This window comes from Lepisosteus platostomus, chromosome 9, assembly GCF_059453375.1.
Source record: "Lepisosteus platostomus isolate fLepPlt1 chromosome 9, fLepPlt1.hap1, whole genome shotgun sequence".
Taxonomy (NCBI): Eukaryota; Metazoa; Chordata; class Actinopteri; order Semionotiformes; family Lepisosteidae; genus Lepisosteus; species Lepisosteus platostomus.
Window position 1 is genome coordinate 20,966,682 of NC_142619.1, and position 19,921 is coordinate 20,986,602.

At 35.7% G+C, this 19,921-nt stretch overlaps 1 protein-coding gene across 1 annotated transcript in view; it reads left to right on the forward strand.

The window, feature by feature from the left end:
• The window catches only part of sema3e (sema domain, immunoglobulin domain (Ig), short basic domain, secreted, (semaphorin) 3E), a 66,901-nt gene that overhangs the window by 26,082 nt on the left and 20,898 nt on the right, over nt 1-19,921 (forward strand). The window contains exons 2-6 of the mRNA XM_088647167.1: nt 3,236-3,396; nt 6,014-6,073; nt 6,445-6,564; nt 12,152-12,245; nt 13,887-14,003. Coding sequence (XP_088503293.1) covers nt 3,236-3,396; nt 6,014-6,073; nt 6,445-6,564; nt 12,152-12,245; nt 13,887-14,003 — 552 coding nt within the window. The remainder of the gene's footprint in view (nt 1-3,235; nt 3,397-6,013; nt 6,074-6,444; nt 6,565-12,151; nt 12,246-13,886; nt 14,004-19,921) is intronic.

The window sequence follows — 19,921 nt, forward strand, 5'->3', positions numbered from 1 at the left end:
GCAGGCAGAACTTTGGTGTCTATTTTTCATGGAAATGTTGATGGCTTGTCACAACTTCCCCTAATGACACTGCAGAAAACAAAAACAAGCGATCCACTGAATATGTTTCAAACAACACTGGTAGAACAGCTGCCAGTGACCAGTGCAGTTATTCAAAAAGAGACTAGAAATTATCCTCTACTGTTCAAGGTTTATGGCATTACAGTGAAGGGATGGCCAACTCAGGGCGATTGAATGTTTCCAGTTTTTTTAAGCTTGAAGGGAACAACTCTCTGTCTGCCAAGGAATTGTGATGTGTGGATCAAGATCGGTGATTCCTTTAAAACTCAAGACTAGAGTGTTGACTGTATTGCATGAGGGACAATTGGGGACTGTTAAAATTAAAAATGTCTCACGTACCCTAGCTATGTGTGGTGGCCTGGCATACTGTAGATAAAAAAAATTGAAGACCTTTCCAAAGCCTGTGTTGGGAGCTAGAAAATTCACCACCAACAGCTCCCCTACACCCTTGAGAATGGCCTTCTGCACTGTGGCAACAGATTCACATAGATTGTGTAGGTCCATTTCTAAACAACATGTTCCTCATAGCAGTAGATGCACATTCAAAATGGCCTGAATTGACCTGTATGAAGTCAACAACCTCAACTCAAACTGTTGCTGTCCTCAGAACAATTTTTGCTACAAATGGACTCCTTGAACAAATTCAGTAGTAAGTGACAATGGACCACAGTTCACATCAGAAGAATTCAAGATGTTCTTGAGGAAAAATGGTATCAAGTACATTGCATCTGCTGTACATCATCCTGGCACTAATGGCTTAGCAGGACACTGCATCCAAACATTCAAAAAGTTGATGACAGCAATGGGAAAAAAACATTCCACTACAACATAGAATTGACTATCACACATGATACCAAATCAGGCCCCAGCAATTTCGTTTCTGGGCAGAAACCTAAGGTCTCACTTGGAGTTTTTGAAGCCAGATGTGCACAGAGTAGTCCAGGACAGGATTGGCCATTAAGAACATTCTATGAGGGACAGGAAGTTTTTGAAAGAACACAGAGGTGGAAAACAGGAAGAATAGCTACAAGAATTGGTCCAGGGATGTACAGTATGCAGTATATGTTGGAGACAATACCTGGAGAAGACATGTAGATCAAATCCTTGATGCTCAAACCAACACCAGATCTCATTGAAACAACTTCACAGTTGGGGGAACCAGTTTCAAACAAAACCAGTAAGAGCTCAGTGATGTGTAGGGATTCACGTGCCCCCCAGGATGTTCAAACTCAGAGATTACCCAGAGTTACCCAGAAAGACAAAGAAAACCCCATAATAGGCAGAGCTTTTAATGTAAAAAAATGTAGATATACTCAAGTAAGAATTATTGTGTTAAAACCTTGAGTAATAATTCAAGGTTAATTAAAATAAAAATTATGGGAAGAGGAAATGTTGGTTCTTTGTTATACAGTATGTATATGTATGTATGATTGGAGGGACTAGTTACTTTGCACTTCATTGTTGTTTTGTGTGTGTGTTATCAAAAAGTTTATCGATGACTCAGAGAAAGGTCTAGTATAAGAGGCACTAACAGCAGCCCCATCTCTTATGTTTTTTGTGTAGTTACGTAAGTGAACAAACATAACAGATATAAAACTAACAAAAATGTTGCAGTACAAAGTTGTATGTTTCTTTCAAATAACCTAAAATTTGATACATTATATGAATAATAGTAGCAATTTTTAACAGTTTTTGGGTGCACTAAGGGTTTCTATCCAAAAGTTATGCCTTAATAGCTCATAAAATAAGCAGCAGGGAAAATGCCATTCTGAAAGAAAACTGGTCATGTTTGGATCGATGATCTCATCCCTAAGCACTTTATGATTTTATTGCAGCAAGGGCGGACTTAAATCCCATGAGACATTTCACAGCCAGGCACGAGTCACAGAGGGTTCTGTTTCAGGTAAAAAAGATCAGCAACCCGCTGTACAGTAATTACTAGCTGTACTGGATGGAGTCTTAGTGGGTGGGGTGCAGGGGCATTAAACACAGTGTCAGAGCATTTGACTTGAAGTCATCTGAGGCCTTCAAAATCACAAGCAGATTGTTGCTAAACATGACTCTGACCATCGGACTTTTATAGACAAACAGGAAATGAAGGTCTGAATCCTGATATCTTGCAGATGGTATTGCAAGGATTCAAGCAGATATGGTCAATATAATAATAAAGTGTGAATTATTTATACATGCAGCATGTATGCCGGGTATAATTTCACAGTGTTTAAGTTTATCATGATGTCATAATAAAGAAAAGAGGAAGAACAGTATTCTAAAATAACAGTTTTTTAAACAAAAAACAAGCTGTTATTTTTTTTGTATAGTTACTCATAGATCACTCACAGGTTAAGCAAGCTGCTTATTCATTCATTTAACCACAAAGGTTACATTCTTGTATCAGGGAATGGTAAATGAAGGTAAAGCATGAAACACAATCTCAAAAATTACATATGAATATACAAAAATTCTACCTGCTATGAAAAACATAACTTAATATCTCATAAACACATTAAAGAGATACATTTTTTAAAGGATTTTAAATGAAATGCACAATTCAAAACAGGTAAAAGGATAGAATGGATAGCCACCGACCTAACTCCAGAAATATGTTGCTAATACTTTAAGTCAAATCTCATTTAAACAGCAACTAAAAAATTAAATTTGCACCTCACGGTTAAGGATTCCAGCATACAATATTGCAGGCTAAATAGAAGCAAGCCATACCCAGCAATAACAAAAGAGTCAAATAATCTCAATTAATGTGCATTTAAGGAAAAGAAAATGATACAAAAATCATAATACTTTGATGTTTGTCATGTTTTAGTAATCCAAAAACGTGCTTTTTTTTGCTTTACAATACTGTAAATGTTTCAAAACATCTGTCAAGTAAATATGCTTTCAGAGTGAGAGAAATGTGTCAAATCTACAATATAAGCTTTTATTTTCACATTCAGGTTATCAAATGTGGCATTAAATTGATAAATTTAATTAATTAAAATACAATTAAAACTCCATCTTTTCTTTTCTTTGAGGTGATATACTGTAATAATGAAACTGAATATAACTAAAGATTAAGTGATGATAAATCTGATAAAGCTTTTTTTGTAGTCATCATGCCCTTCATTATGTTACTATGTATTTAAATGAACTCTCACATAATTTAATGTGTACTTCACAGAACTCTGGAACTTGAACAGAACATCGTTCTTTTATGGGTCACGGGGCTCTCTGGAACTCAGAACTATGCTGTTGGATGAGTATCAGGAGCGCCTGTTCATAGGAGGACGAAATCACCTATATTCTCTGAACCTGGACCGACTTAATGAGGAGTACAGAGAGGTATGGCTGTTGACAATGATTCTTACATTTTAATTGGCCTCCAAGGACTACCCCTGCAACACATTTTTTTTTTACACAGTTTTTGAACTTTTTATTTCGGCAAAGACTAAAACCTTGTAAAATACCTGGTAATTTTATTTCAGTTAGGCAGTTTTTAACACAATTTGATATAAACAACAAATACTTAATTTTCAGTAATGGTAATATACAGTAACAATTATTATTAATAAATAATAGGGGTGTAACACATCTATAATTGATTGAAATTAAAATTTTAATGGATACACATGACACAAATTTAAAATATTTTCAATATACTGTAACCAAAATGTTATTGTTTCATTTTTTTAAATGAAGAAGCTTCATGGTTTTCAAGATTCAGGTACATCTAAGAATTGAAATTAATAGAAAATCAAAAGCAGTCTGTTTAATTAGATTTTGATTATTATTATACACTACTATGTAAATTTCAAGCATCTGTCATTAATCTATTTTATGTAACGTTTTTGTTTCTTTTTAGCTATGAGCTACATTAAGACATTTTTTTAATTATAATAAAGGATGCTTTTGTATTCATCTGTTAAGTGTGAACATCTAAAATTTTGTTATCTTTGAAGCAAAAGAGCTCAGATTTTATTTTCCATGAAAATGGACTGAATACCGTAGGATACCTGAGAAAAATAACTGTTAAAATTAAGTCATACATTGTGACTAAAAAGCAGTCTATGAAACGTGGAAATTGTTTTGTGTTTGCAAAGAGAGTTCATTACTTACAGTATCTATTCACCAAACTGGAATCAATTAACAAAAGCAGTAACAGCTACAGCCAGTGCTACTTTGTTAAATGAGGCCGTGGGAAATGAAAAGCAAGGGGAAAACTAAAGGTTTAAGCAAAAAGAATCAAAGAGTAAGCCAGTTGTTATACTGCATTCATAGTGAATTCAGAGTGAAGCTGTCTACTTTTTAACAAATACCTCACATTGTGTGGGTAAAATGTACAACATTCGTGTGGGAGAAGCCCATTCTTAGAATTTGACATAATATTATTGTTATCTGTGAATTTGCTGGTAATAATCTACGGTCATTGTGAGCTTCCTTAAAATATGTCTTCAGCTCCTTTTAACAGTTAACATTTAGCAAGGCAAATTTTCCTCTTGGACAACCTTGAACTGTCTAGTACAGTTCCTTCATAGACCACCAGTATAGATCCTTTAATTCTTCAACATACACCAGAGTCTGGGTATGGCAGCCTTTCCATGTCTGGTTACTCTCTGGACATTTTCCATAGAGCACACCTGTGTTAAATTTGATGGATCCTGACAAAATAAAGATAGACAGAAAAGTCAGCACTGTTGTCTGCCAAAAACTCCAAGCGAACTGTATAAAGACGTCATACAGAAATGGGCACAAACATTGGTACAATATGTTTAAGATGAATAAATGTAACATATTATGACAATCAAATTCTTCGATAAGAAAAAAAATGCACAAGAAGCTGATTCTGGAACCTAGAAGTAAACTGTAAAGCAGTTTCATAACCATTATAGGGAACATTGTTTATAAAACAAAACAGAGAGATGTTAATACTTGCAATAATTTGCCAAGTTATTTTGCACAATCCAGTATGCTGGATTCTTTCAGAATTAGTCAGCGTTAGAACTGCTTTGAATATAGGACTTAAGCAAACTATATGACAAAGTGTCTGTAACATTCATGCATATGCATACAGTATGCATGTTAGAATCATTCTGCAGTGAAATATCTGCTTCAAAGCTTGTACATCTTACTTAATTCTCTCGTACATCACATTGCATTAGTTATTACACACTAGTGAGCAGAAAGGGCCACTTCATGTCATAATTTGTGTGAACTCTCACTTTTGCCCTTGGCAAGACCAGGGCTTTATGACAACATGATGACTTACAGTAGAGTACTTTCACAAAATTCACGATTTTGTCATTTGAATTTGTAACACTTTCTATATCATCAATGAATTTATTTAATAACTGGTCTAAGAAACTGGGACTGCAGTTCCCCTTTAAAATAAAACTGAAATAGCTGCTGCTTTCTTTAATATTTTTAATTACAAATTTCTCCCATCTAACATAAACTGAAGAATATACTGTAATAAAGTGCAAGCAGAGCAAAGTCTGCAAAACAGAATGTACCTGAAAGAAGACACATTTTATTCCAAACTATTTTACAATAGTTTAGCTATTGTTTAGCTCTCAGCCATAAAGGTCATACAATCAACTCAGAATGCAAGTCATACCTAACCTAACATCCAATACAAACATTAAATGGAGCTCTCTTTATGAAAATATTTCTCTAATTGAAGCCTTGTAATGCTAACGTGAAGAATGAATGTAGGCATTCTAGTTAATTAGGAAGATTTCCACTTTAGTTCTTGCACAAACAATTATTAACCAAAGTAAAGATGTTAATTTCCCTAAGTTAAACAGAAATAAACTTTTGCACAAAAAGAACTCATTGTCTTTTGCAGTACTTCAAAGATATAGTATATACTGTAGTCTGCATATGTAACACTTAAACAGAATTTCCTCCAGATGGCCAAATTACCTTACCATTCAGGAGACATATTCTTTTTGAATTACAGATACCCTGGTCCAGCACACAAATGCAGGTTGAGGAATGTCAAATGAAAGGCAAAGACAAGGTAAGTTTATTCAGCCTGAAAAAATAGCGAAAGACGCAAGGTATCAGACATATTGTACTGTAGAAAGCTGATTGTAAACTGTATTGTTAGTCAAAAAGATTGTCTCATTATTAAAACAGACAATTTTATGGTTTAATAAATTATTTTGTTTCTCCTGCAATACAGTATATTGACATGACTGATGTGTATTGTTAAAAAAAAAATAAGTACATACTGTAGATCTAGATTTGATCAAATGTGTATTCAAACCAAAGCATTGCAATGCAGTGAGACACACAGTAAATAATGTACTGATTTTTTTCCCTACATTTGTAATCTCAAGTCACTTACGAAAGAAGTCTTTTTTGTGTTTCGTTATGTATTTTGTATAGTTTGAATGTGCAAATTTCATCAAGATCCTCCACCCTTACAACAGAACACATCTGTTGGCATGTGGGACAGGGGCATTTGATCCTGTCTGTGCCTTCATACATATGGGACACCGGAGAGAGGTGAGACCACAATTTGACTATCATATGGAATCTAAAAATTGTACAATGTGTTTTCAGAATGATAAAACAAAGCTCATGATCATTAAAGACTTTTTGGATTTTTCATTAAAAAAAACAACAATATTTTATTACATTTTGTTCACATTGGCCCTTTACATTGGTCACTGACCTATGATCTAAAACGTAAAATGTCAGATATTAATTTTTGATAGCTTACAGCTATAGTTTTTTATAACATTGTAGTGACTGCTATTGAAATATAGGTGACACTTAAAAGACAATGTCACTTTTGTGAAGGAACTACTCCAAACCACTCAGCTAGCCACGGCACTCCTGTTTGTAAAGCATCAGGTCATGTTCTGCAGCACAACAAGAAACCAAACCTGAAAAAAAAATAATGGAGTGAAACAGCTGGACCCAGTACAATAGACTATTCATTACTCCACTGCACATACCTAGTCCCCCACCCTTCTCCTGGCTTGCCCTCATGGGAGCACTACCATATTGTAAGGCTGCATCTAAATGTAACTATTAAGTGCTAAGTACTGTACGTTTGCTTTAAGATACAGTGGGTACTGTATTTACAGTAGGTATGTTTCACTGTGGCATAAAATGGAAAAAAGAGTTTGGTTACTCTTGGTAAAAATGTTAAAAAGTGAATTAGAAAAAAATAAGAAGCAATTAATTTAAATGCTTATTTCTTAGGAGGAAAAAAATATTTTGCAGGTAATCTCTGCTTGTCATCTGGGCACCAGCAGAAAATAATCATTTTACCATTCGTAGTGAGGACTTGAATGAAGAACCCTCTGTTCCTCTCTTAGGGATTCTGTAGCTCCCGTATGTTCTATATATTTGCCCTCAAAGTCTGTTAAGTATGTGAGGACAAATTATTCAGAATTTCTAGTTTCACATTTATTATGCAAGAGAGAAGCAGGAATTCTTTTTTTTTCAGAATGTGCAGAACATTATTTTTTAATGGAATACAACAGGTAGGGATTCTCTTATTATAAAAAAATTCACTTTTAGTATATTTCCTTTTCTGCAAGTTTCATATTGAGTCACCATGTGTATTTTAACAGGGGCTTTAAACTTTTATCATTTTTAAAGCCCCAATGTACAGCTATTAAGAATAAATTAGCAGTCTTTTAGCAAGTTATCAAAAACTCTAAATTTGGTGACTGACCATAAGCAAAATAATTATGTTAAATACTACAGGAGTGAAAAATGTATAAAAGAACTCTATTATATATCTTCCTAAGGTCAAACCTCCATTTGTGTTTCCTGACATTTAGTGAGTTTGTTTTTGTGCTCATTTTTTCATTATTCAAGAAGAGGATTTGCATCAACAGGCACAGAATGAAAACAAACATTCCAGGTCTCCCATAGGAACCCACTCCAACTGAGAAACATTTCTGAAAGACAAAAAGAACTTCCTCCAAATTTGCCTCATGAATACATCTGTTTCGGGGGTCAAGTGCATTTTATGTGTGGTCTTCTAGCAATGTTTTAAGTGATTACTCATTCAGCAAGTGTCATAAGACCATCAGTATAAGACCATAAGTTTAAAGTTGAAACTCAAGTTGAAATTTTATTATAGTGATGATTAATAAGGAAGATGTTAGAAGATTTACAATTCTATCCTTTTTAAAGGATAAGTAAGACAAATAAATCTTAAACATAGAACTAGAAACATCTGCTTAATAAAATGAAAATAAAACAGCTGCTGGCTGATTTTTGTGACACAAATTTATATCTTATTTTTTACAGTTTTAGATATATTTACCATATAAGAACATGACAAAGATTAAGAGTAATGAAAGTGTAAGACAATCTGACCATTATACTCATTGGCATTTTCAAGCTATATCATTATGAGCTCTGACATGTTTGGCATTTTTCTTCTAGGGAGTAATTGGCCAATTGTGGGACAGGTTGCATATATGATTTAGACCAAAATAAACATAACATTCAATTGTTGAAATCATGAATTTTTAAGATCCATTTCAGTGGTAAGATATTGGAATGTGCTGTGCTATGGATTTTATTTGTATGAGTCTTCTAATTACATTGTTTTGACATTTTTGTTTTCCGATAATACAGTATGCATATTTTGAAAGTTTATTTTCCTTAATGTCTCTCATAATAATAGAGTAACTCCACAGGATTTTAGAAATGCAGTAAAATCTTTTTTATACATCCATTAATGAAATGCCTACATTTTTATTTCATTTTATGCTACTGTATGTCTGAGCAGTTCAGTCAAAGACATCTGAGTGATGAAAAGAGACTAGTAAGGAAAAGGTCAAGACTTTCCAAAAAACTGATGAGCTAAAAAAGTCCATTAATCTATTAATAGAAAGGCACTTGTTCCTTCAAGGGTTACTATTCCATATTCCATCCCAAGTCACAGGTACACAGGAGGCAAGGTTGAGCAAAAACATGCATATAAACAGAGGGATAATTTAGAGACCCCAATTAACCTACTGTAGGCATCATGTCTTAAGAAGATGGAAGAAAACCAGTATGACTACAGGGAGTACATAAAAATATTTCCACACAGAAAGCAATTCAATTCATAACCAAACCTAAGACCCTAGAGCCAGAACTTCTAGCCACCACATTAATGTTTAAGTACTAATGTACGAATGTCACACCAACACAAAGCTCTTTTTTCTTAAAATTTAGGAATTTTGTTTTGAACGTCATGTACAGTATCTCTCATTTAGCTTCTCTCACAGTTGAGGATGACTGTCTTCCAAGTTCATCATATCTGTTGGATCCAATGATGCCTCATGGAGCATGTTTAGATCAACAATTTAAGTCTTTAAAGTAGTGCTATGAGCTTCTTCAAACAGTAGATATCAGCTTATACATCTAAGTTTTCATTTTGTATTTTTGTTCTTGTTTATGTCAGCACTGACATAACCTGCAGCTGTGAAATTGAAATGGATGTTAATCTAACTTGCATTCATCTGTATTCAACCATTCTGATATATTTTAACAATTTCCCAATTGACTCTTCCTAGAACAGTTGTGGCAAAATGCATAAGTATTGATTTTGTTTCCTTCCAGAACATAGTCTTTGAAAATATAATTATGAAATCCCAAACCTGATATTTTACAAGGTGAATCCTTATATCATTTAGCATTCTTCATAACATGATTTAGGCATGCTCACAAAATCCTCAAATCCTCAAAACCTGAACATTTAACAACAATGATAAAAAAATAGTGAGATCAGGCATTACAGAAAAAAAAAAAGTTTTATCTACTCTCTAAAGAATAGAATGGATGTTTCTAAAGGTTTAAAACTAACCAGATTTTCCCTCAATCACTGTGTGCATTGGTGGGCTTTATGAAATTCAGGTGCTGCATTCTATCATGTTAACATGAAAAAGACCTTTCCAAGCACCATAATCCAATTGAGCTGGAAATTTCACCTTATAAATGTGAACCATATTGGCTTGAAAGCCCTGTGTGAAATGGATGAATGTTCTCATTTATTCTTTGAATCTCTAAATCAGAGATGTGAAGAGTACAAAATTAATTAGAAAATAATTTCCTACTCCATGATGTGATATTTACCATAAAGAACTGATTGCCGATTTTTTCTGATTTTTTTTTATTTCTTGGTAGACCCAGACAATGTGGATCCACAGCCGAAATGTTGTGTTTTCTTTTCTTATCTATTCAGTGTGAAATAAACCTTTACTTGATCTTCTCTGAATTTAAGTACCTTAAATTAATGGTGCTAATTCTCTGAACTTCTCTTAATTTAAGTACCTTAAATTAATGGTGCTAATTCTGAGCACCATTCGATTCAGAATTAATAGCAGGATTAAAAATATTATATTCTTTCCAAAACTGGTTAAAGTTCACTCAGTGCTTTTTTTATGTATTGTATATTATGCTTCAATGCAAAAAGTTATCTGACAAGGAAATTAAACAAGTCCTGATGTCATTATGGAAATATGAAATACTTAAATGTAGATGATTGATTAAGACATTAAAATCAATTACCTAAACATAATTTAAGATCCAAATAAATTTCTATTTATGGATTCTTGACGTAATATTTTATTGAATAATACCATACAGACACTTGCATTAACCAGATCCACTGCTGTCTCATGTAAAGAGATAAGATTGTAATGTTCAGTCCATTTCATTTTATGAGCAATACTGTATGTAATAAGTTGAGTGATTACAGAGTGCAACTGCTCAGCAGTGGCAACACTTATAAATCATTATCCATATTGGGTTAGAAGCTTAACAAGAATATACAATACTTTATGCTAAGCAAGCACTTAAGCTTTAGGAAAAAAATATAATTCAAACCACTAGATACAATAAGAAACTCTTTAATGACCTATTTTCTCTTATTAAAGTTATGATGATTAAAAACATTATTATCCATTTTTGTGAAAATATTAAATACTTTTTTTTTCAAATTTCCATGAAGGCCTGTTTTGAGGTTAACCCAGACAACAGAGATTTTTTATTTTAAAAGGATTTCCTTTTCATTATGTCTCTATTGGAAATATTTCTCATTAGTCACACTCTTGTCTCTGAAGAGAAGTTTGGCAAAAGGACAGTCATCTGGCCCCAGCTGACTTTCATTACAAAGCTCCATGAAAGACTGGATCCAATATAAACCATTATAGATCAACATGCTGTTCATGAGGTGAAATGACATGCACGGTTATTAGAATTATCTGTCATTAATTTGTTGTTGGCCTCTGAGCTTGGTATGGCTGTGCTGTTGATATCAGTGTGTGATATAGGAATTCAGATATTGAACTAAATGTGCCTTTACTTGACGTGAACAGTAATAAAGTGGTGGAATGATTCACAATTATGGAACATTATTTTTCTCATACACCCCTGTATTGATGTGTAACCTAAATCAATGTTTATCAGTCCTGTTCATTGGGGATCACTTTGTCTTCTGCTTTTCATTGCAGCTAAGTTATCATTGGCTTAAATGAACCTTTAATTATTCAATTTCAGTAATTAAAATTGAGATTTTTAGTTAACTTATAAAATTATATGGTTTATTTGTATATTGAATTTCAGGACCTAAAAGCAATTCAAACATTACAATTAAGCTAATTATTAGTTCAATTCAGGACTCAATTAAGTCTTTGTTAGCTCAATCAGATTGAAAAAAGTGAAGTTTTGCTCTCCATTATAGTACAACACAATCTTAAACTTAAAAGCAGTCAATTGCAAGCTGTTGTATGAACTGAGTGTTGGGAGTAAAAAAAAAGCACATCACCCTCTGGCTCAGTCTATACTTGACTGTTAACATTCTATAAATAAAATTCTGCCCTACAAAAATAAATGGCCAGTATGTTGAAGTCTCAACAACTAATTAATTCAAAGTTAAAGTATATTTTTGGGTTTTCATGGCTGTCATTATTGTTTTAGGCCAAAACATTATTTTTTATTGCCAGCTATTTTACAGAAGAAGAGAGTTTGGCAAAATAGTTCCGAGTTGATCCATTATTGCTAACACTGACAACAGGTCAACAGCATTAAAAATTGCATAACTTCTTAATGTCTAAACATACATATTCTTCTTTAGGACAGATTGTTTAATCTTGAGACCAACCACATTGAAAGTGGAAGAGGCCGCTGCCCCTTTGATCCAAATAGCCCGTGCATTTCAACATTGTCAAGTGAGTATTTCTAATTTCATTTCTACTCAGAGATACAAAAGAAAAATATATAGAAGTGACATCTATGGCTATAACAGCAATATATTCGTATATGATGGTATAAATAATTATATTATCATATTTTGGTCATTATTATTCTGTCACTCAGGTTTTCGTGTCACAGAATTCTGGAGCGCATCTTTGAAAAATGCTTTATTTGTGCTTCATTAATGACAAAATATGCTAAAGAGTTTAATCAAGATCCTAAAAAGCATATACATTTTGTACACGCAAAAGTCATTTTGGGAGTGTTGGGTGTGTCAGGTCTACTTCTGCCATATAAGAGTTTACACCCTAGCAAACTGGAAGGAAATGAGGTACCACAAACCAATTCAAAACCTTCCTAAATTCGAAACAACTTGGAACAAGGAGTCACTTTCATATGCCTGTGGCTAAGGGCTGAGTCTTCTAAGACGTTTCTCATTACAACACTCACACCACACTTATTGGAATTATTTGCTTTACCATTAAGATCACACTTTAACATTTATAATGTGGTAGACAAATTATCTACAACTCTGAGGAGATCATAAGGACATAAGAATGATTACAAACCAATGGCCCATCAAGCCCAGTTGATCCTACATACTGGATTTGGAGTTCTAAATTGGCTTTTATCACATCTGTTATTTGTTGTGTTGGTATAGACTATGGCCAACAGCACTCTGTGTTATTATTGGATGTACTGTCAGTTTAAATATTTTGTTTTAGAAGTTTGCTGCTTCTGAAAAGTCTCTAATATACAAGTCACACATCTGATTATGCATGGGGGCAGAGTGATGGCATTGTGGCCAAGGATCTATGCCTGTGGCTGGAAGGTTGCCGGTTCAAATCAGACAGCCGGCAGAGAAATCCTTCTCTGTTGGGCCCCTGAGCAAGGCCCTTAACCCCAATTGCTCCAGGGGCACTGTACAATAGCTGACCCTGTGCTCTGACCCCATGCTCTCTCCATATCTGTGTGTCTCATGGAGAGCAAGCTGGGGTATGTGAAAAGACATATTCCTAATATAAGAAATTGTATATGGCTAATAAAGTGATCTTATCTTATCTAATTATTTTGACCCTAAACATACAAAAGGTTTTCTTTCTTTTGGATTCTGCCAGTAAGCTAAATAATAGTCATATCTTACTTGGTATACTTTGGTATATCGTCCATCAATTTACATTAATCAACATCTAAATACTGTACTTTCAGCCATCTGGCAAATTCAGCCTGAAATTCATGAAGCTTTACTTCTGTCAAAAACGTATTATTTTGCATTTTTAATTAATTTACAACACTTTAAACAATATAACACCTGGAACAATTCCTCTGAAATGTTTCACATTAGCTCTAAACAAACATACAATTGAATGCCTATGGCTTAGTCTTCCATCTTATCACTGTGGTTTATTTCTCTGCAGTCAAATTAAGGAGCTGTTATCATAATTCAGGGTCTTTTCATGCTGTATCTTTAAATGTGGGGCTTCTGCATTGTTCTTACCCACTTTTGTTATACATTTTATGAAAACCTTGATTCATGTTCTACATTAAAAACCTGAATATATCAATAAGATGACATATAAATTGATTTATTTTAACAATATGATTTTGTTTTCTAGGGGGGGAACTATTTGTTGGACTTTACACTGATTATTGGGGAAATGATGCTATTGTCTTTCGAATGAGCAACCATTCTTATACAAGAACAGAGACTGATGACAAACAGCAGCTGAATGGTGAGAAAAGTGATCTCTAACTATTACCAGTGAGGCAAATTCAAAAAGTAAAAAAAAAAAATACAGCTATTCACCTTTATGGGTTCTGTCCTACTCAATGAGGGAGCTGTTATAAACCTTGCAGATTGTTAGATCTAAAGGTTTTGCACAAAAAAAAAGGATCATGAAGTCTTTTCAGTATGAAATCTTACACTGTCAAAATTTAACTGTTACAAATTTCTCTCACTGTCACTCCACTTGTCACTTATAGCAATCAAGCGGTCTTCATAATACTGTACAAGCAGGACTTGGTTGTGTCTTTTGCTGTTTTTTTTTAGTTAATGAAGACATTATTAAAATTATGTCTTCTTAAATAGCTATTTTTACAAATTCTTAATTATATATTCTTATTTTAGCTATATTAATTTAACTAAAATCTTAGAAAGGGCTGTTGATACTTAATTCCAACACCATCTTGCATAAAACTGAAGAATTGCAGTCATTGTTTAGAGCTGCCCATAGCACAGGAGCTGCATTAGTCAGAGTAACTAATGACTTGCACAAAGCTACAGATGCAGGGCATCACAATCTGTTAATTCTCTTGGACTTCATTACAGCATCTGACACTACAGATCATATTACCCTCTTAGAGTGTCTTAGGTAAACCATTGGACTTTCAGTAACAGTCTTAAACTGTTTGTAGTCATTGTTACGTCCCAGTGTGTGTTCTGTGTGTGTTTTTTCTATGTTCCACACTGCTGACCCTTGATTGTTCTCTCTTCCCCATTGGCCCACCATCACTCCACTGTTTCAGTATGATGTTATCATTAATTAGCTCTCAGCCAATCAGAACACATCTTATTCACTATTTAACATGGAGGCTTTCAGGAGGAGGAGGCCTTTCGTTTGACTTTGGTCCTGTTTGGTTTTGGTTATCACTTTGCTTCTGGTTATTGCTTCTGGTTATTGCTTCTGGTTATTGCTTCTGGTTATTGCTTCTGGTTATTGCTTCTGGTTATTGCTTCTGGTTATTGCTTCTGGTTATTGCTTCTGGTTATTGCTTCTGGTTATTGCTTCGGCTTCGTTTGTTGCTTTGTTTTGCTTTGTGTGTATGTGTGTATTTTCGTATAGCTCGGGCTTTGTTGTTTTGTTGGTTTTCTGTTAGTTTCTTTGTACTTTCATTTGTTTGTGTGTTCATCCTTGTTTTGCCATTACCTTGCCCCAGTGTTACATGTTCAACTTTGGTGTTCTTTTGTACCCTGCTCCTGTTGATTACTCTTGTTTTCCCTTATTTGTATTCTTGGTTCACTTGTGTTTTTGTGTGAACTTTTGTATATAAGGTTAGTTTAGGTTGTTGGGTACACTTTACACACTTAGTTGATTTTGTATTAGTACACTAGTTTAGTACGGGTGAGTGCTGTTTGTCTTGTATGGTTTTGGGTAGTCAGTGCAGATTAGCTAGGGTGTTGAAGACGCCGAAGACCGTGTGTTTCGGGTTTTCTTTTGTAGTCGGATTAGCTTTCCCTCACTGTCCTAGCCAGCTCCATTTTTGTTTATTTTCTTTCCTTTGGCACCACTCTTGTTCCTTACTCTTGTTATCACGCTTCCTAGTCTCTCACCAACCCCCCCCCTGCTTCCAAAAGAATTATCCTAAATGTTACACCCCTTTTCCCCTAGACACTTGGGGTCGTAACAGTCATATATTTTTAATACATGTGAATATGTTACTCTTAATTAGTGTAAGTCATCTTCTTGATGAGGTCTCCTCACTACCTGCTCTTATTAGATTAAGTTACCAGGAAGAGCAGTATTAGTTTTTATTGCTACACTGACTACACCCAGCTTTATGTAAGGAAAGCTCCAAATGTGTTTGTAGCCTCTGACAATCTTAGAGTCTGTCTTGAGGAGGGTGGGTCTTGGATGAAGTGTAATTTTCTAAAATTAAACAGTAGTAAAACAGAATTATTGCTGGGCACCCCTCGCCAGATCCAGCATGCCCATCTCATATCTCATATCTCGTAGCATTCCAGTAACTACCTCTGTCAATTACCTAGATGTTAGAATTAATTCTTACTAGGCTTTTGATGGTCACATCCAAAATATTTGTAAAAATTATTTTTCTTCACCTCCAAAATATTGCCAAGATCCTGCCTTTTCTCTCTCAATCTGCTGTCTGCGAGTTTCAAAGACTCTTTAAGATTTTGCTTCTGATCATTATACAGATGCAGCCATTCAAAACAAGCAGGTGATACCGCATTATTTTGCAGTGCGCTTGAAAATACCTGTGAAACCGGTTTAATTCATCACAGCCAGCACTCCCGCAGAGAGTGATGAAAACCGCGCTGTGCCACTCCTATTTGGCATTTTAGTTATGGAGGCGGAAAGACACACCCTCCACCTCTGGTGCCTGTTCGAGTCGCAGTAAGTAGAGACACGTACGGAAAAAGTTCATTCCAGCTACAATACATATATATTTTTGTGGTAAGAGGGAGCAAAACATCAGTATTTACTGCTAGTAATTAGTGTACGATTTATAGTTGAAATCCTGAGCCTAAATATAAAGTTAAAATCTCGACAAACTAAGCAATATAGGAAATGCGCACACAGAAATACACAGAAAATAAATCCGTTCTGACATCTCAAATCAGTTTCGATCAAGGTCTCCAAAACGAACAAGAAAAAGAGCATTTTCAGAGAGGAATTACGCTGTGTTTATGTAGAATAAGTGATTAGATTTATGAGCAATCTAATTTCTTATTTCTGAACATTATTACGCAGAAGACAAAGGTAGCGATTTACATTGCATTGTGCATTGTGCTGCTGTAATACAGTTTAAAATAATTAAAAATCTAAACAGTATCAGCTTTATTTATGGGTTGTGATTTAAAAAAGGTCAAAATGCAATTTAGAGCTTTCTGGCAAGAGGAGATACCCAAGCTAATAATGTAACATGCTACTGTTTGTGCATGAACATAGTTATACTGTTATTTCTTTAGATACGCGATTGTATGTTTTTTTTTTTAATCCCTGGTGGAACCGGGCGTCCATAAGAATCAAGTTATAGGTTTCATTGCGCTTTAACAGAAACCAAATTTCCCCAATTTAATATGTGCTTTTCTGTATTTATTGTCAATGAATTGTCCATAATATTGCTATTCTATTTTTTTAAAGAAACACAAACAGTATCAACAGACATTGTATAGGGTATATTATTCTTGTGTTGCAGTACATGAATATAATTATATCGTTATTAATTTTTTTAGATACACGATTCCATATTATTTTCCCTATCTATTAAATTCTAAAAGTATGCTTGTTTGCTCTGGTATCGAGCATATTCGCAGAAAAGCTTAAAACTACCACTTTTTATACACGTTATTTCACGTTAGTTACTGTAATACTGTATGTTTATGTAACACAATCAATATCGTTTATGGCCTTCACACTCGTTATGCTCCTATTCTTTTTATGTTCAGCTACTAAGATTTCCCTTCAGTGGTAAAATTCCATATAAATATTCAATACTAAAACGGGCACAGTAAAGACATTTAAATCTTTCTACGACTGACCAACGCACCACGAGTGCCCCTGTCGGTCAACCAATCACGTACCGCGGTATGACGCGCGATGACGTAGCCAATTACCCGCGGTATGTGTCTGTGCTGTGCACTTTGAATGGCTGCATCTGTATGTGCTCATTGAACTGCCTCCCTATCTTAAAGGACTGCTCCAATTCCAGACTTCCTCCTGGAATGCCAGGTCTACTTCCCAATTTAAAATCTATGTCCCAAAAATTAAGCTGTGTTCTATAAGAAGCCTTGCCTTTTTTCCATTGCTCCCTGTCTCTGGAATCACCTACCTCATGATATCAAGCCAACCCAGTCCTTTGCTGCTTTTAAACCAAGCTTTAAAACATCTGTAATTTTGGTACTGCCTTATCCTGTTGTACTGATTTATATTTGTTTAATTTACTTGTATTGTTCTGTACATCTTGGTGTCTGATATTATCCTGAATTTTGTCTTGTTTATTAATTGGGTGGCATACAGTATATTCAATTGTATTGTACTGCACTTTAAAACTGACTTACAAAAAGTGCACTATCAATAAAATCTGCAATTATATGTTCACTGTTCATCATTTCACAACATTATGATGGAAAACATGTATTTTAGTAGTCAGTATGCATACATAAAATATTCCTGTTATGAGCATTGTCTTGCTGCGTCTCTTGCCCCACGATTGTCATGGGAAACTGGAGCATTTTCACAAGGACTTACGATTTTCCTGGGCTTGCCCCTCAGACCAGGTCCTCTTTTAGGAGATCTGTTCAAATAATTAATTATCTTAATTATTAATTTCCTCATTTTTCCTTATAATGCCGAGGCACCTCAATTGCAGTACTGCCCTCACATATCCTGTTTCCCTTGTTGCTGCGGACTGAATCTTCAGCAGTTTTTCTGGGCTGTTCCTCCTCCCTGGAAATCCAACCACTTCCCGTTGGCCCCCACCTTTCATTGATTTCTCGACTTCATTTTTGGGGTTAGCATAGCTGTCCAGTTAACCAGGGCTCCTCTACAATTGCCCTCACCTTGTGTCACAGAAGCAACCTGTCTCATTGGCCTGATAACACTTCCCTTTGAGCCTTCAGCATGGCAGCGCTTCCCTACAAGTCTTTACCCTGCACTGCACTCCAGTGTTCTTTTCTCCACATGGTGCCTACTGGTCTTCATCCTAGAACCCTGGACTCCATTCTCCTGGCTCCCCCTTTTTCTTTTGGTGGACCAAATTAGCTCCAGGGGCAGCATCCCTCGTCCAGGACCTCTTTTTAGGACTTTTTTTCTCTACAGTGCTGCCTTGATCACTTTTTCTTTGTCCTTCCTTGCCACCTTCCAGCAATCCAGTGGAGCCTTATCCTTTTGTTCCCAGGGAACCAGACATTAGGAATCCACTCCGAAGCCTGGTGAGTGAAACCCTGTTAGCCTGAGTGTCCTGAGGATTCCAGTGCTCTTGGCTCTGGCTGGACGATTCCCCAGCAGCTGTGTTGACCCAGGGCTCCAAAAGATGTGAGGGGGCTAAAGGATGGGTGATTTTGTCACCCGTTATTAGAAGATGTCTTTTCTGGTCTGATCCAAAGAGTGTCTGGGTGTCTACCAGCTTGCTGACCTGCATCTCTGGCAACTCAAGAGAGCTGCTCCTCAGACCCGTGTGGCCCCCCTTTTCTGCTAGCTCAGCAACAGGAATCTGCTCCGAAGCCGAGAGAGTGACAGCTCAAGAGCCAAGGCTCCTAGATTCTGGTTGATGGGCTCTGTGGGCACACGATTTAAACATGGGCTGCCATGCCAGCCTTTCTCTTCTCACCCACAAAGCAGAGAGCCGGTTTCTCCTCAGACCCTCCCACCTCACCTATTCCATGTCAGTCTACCAGTCTGCCTGCCTGTACCCCAGGCTACTCAAGAACTAGGCTACCAGCTACCTCTGCTGTGCCCCTTTGTGGGGAGCACGACAGTAGGAATCTGCTCTGAAGCTAAGAGAACGACAGCCCAACAGTAATTCCGATCAATGGGCAGAGGTGAACAATTTCTCTGAAGGCTGGCCTTCGCCATGCCAGCGTTTTTCCTTTTTTCGCCTGGGAGGTGGCTTCTTTTTAGACTGTCGCTCCTTTGCCTTTTTTTTATTGGCTAGGGATAATTACACTCCACGGGCCAATAAGCTCTTATTCTATTAACACTTTACTTTCCCTCCATTCCTCTGCATGCTTCAGTTTCTTGCACTTGGGTTCAGCCCAATTAATGTCGGAAAGGACGAACCATGGAATGGTAGGAGAGCGATAAAGACCCTATGTGTAGCGGCAAGACGGGGGTTAGCGTGGGCTCAGCTGTTCAGGAAATGCCGTATAGAAACCTATGTCCTCAGGTAGTGGACTTGGGGTGACCTGGTG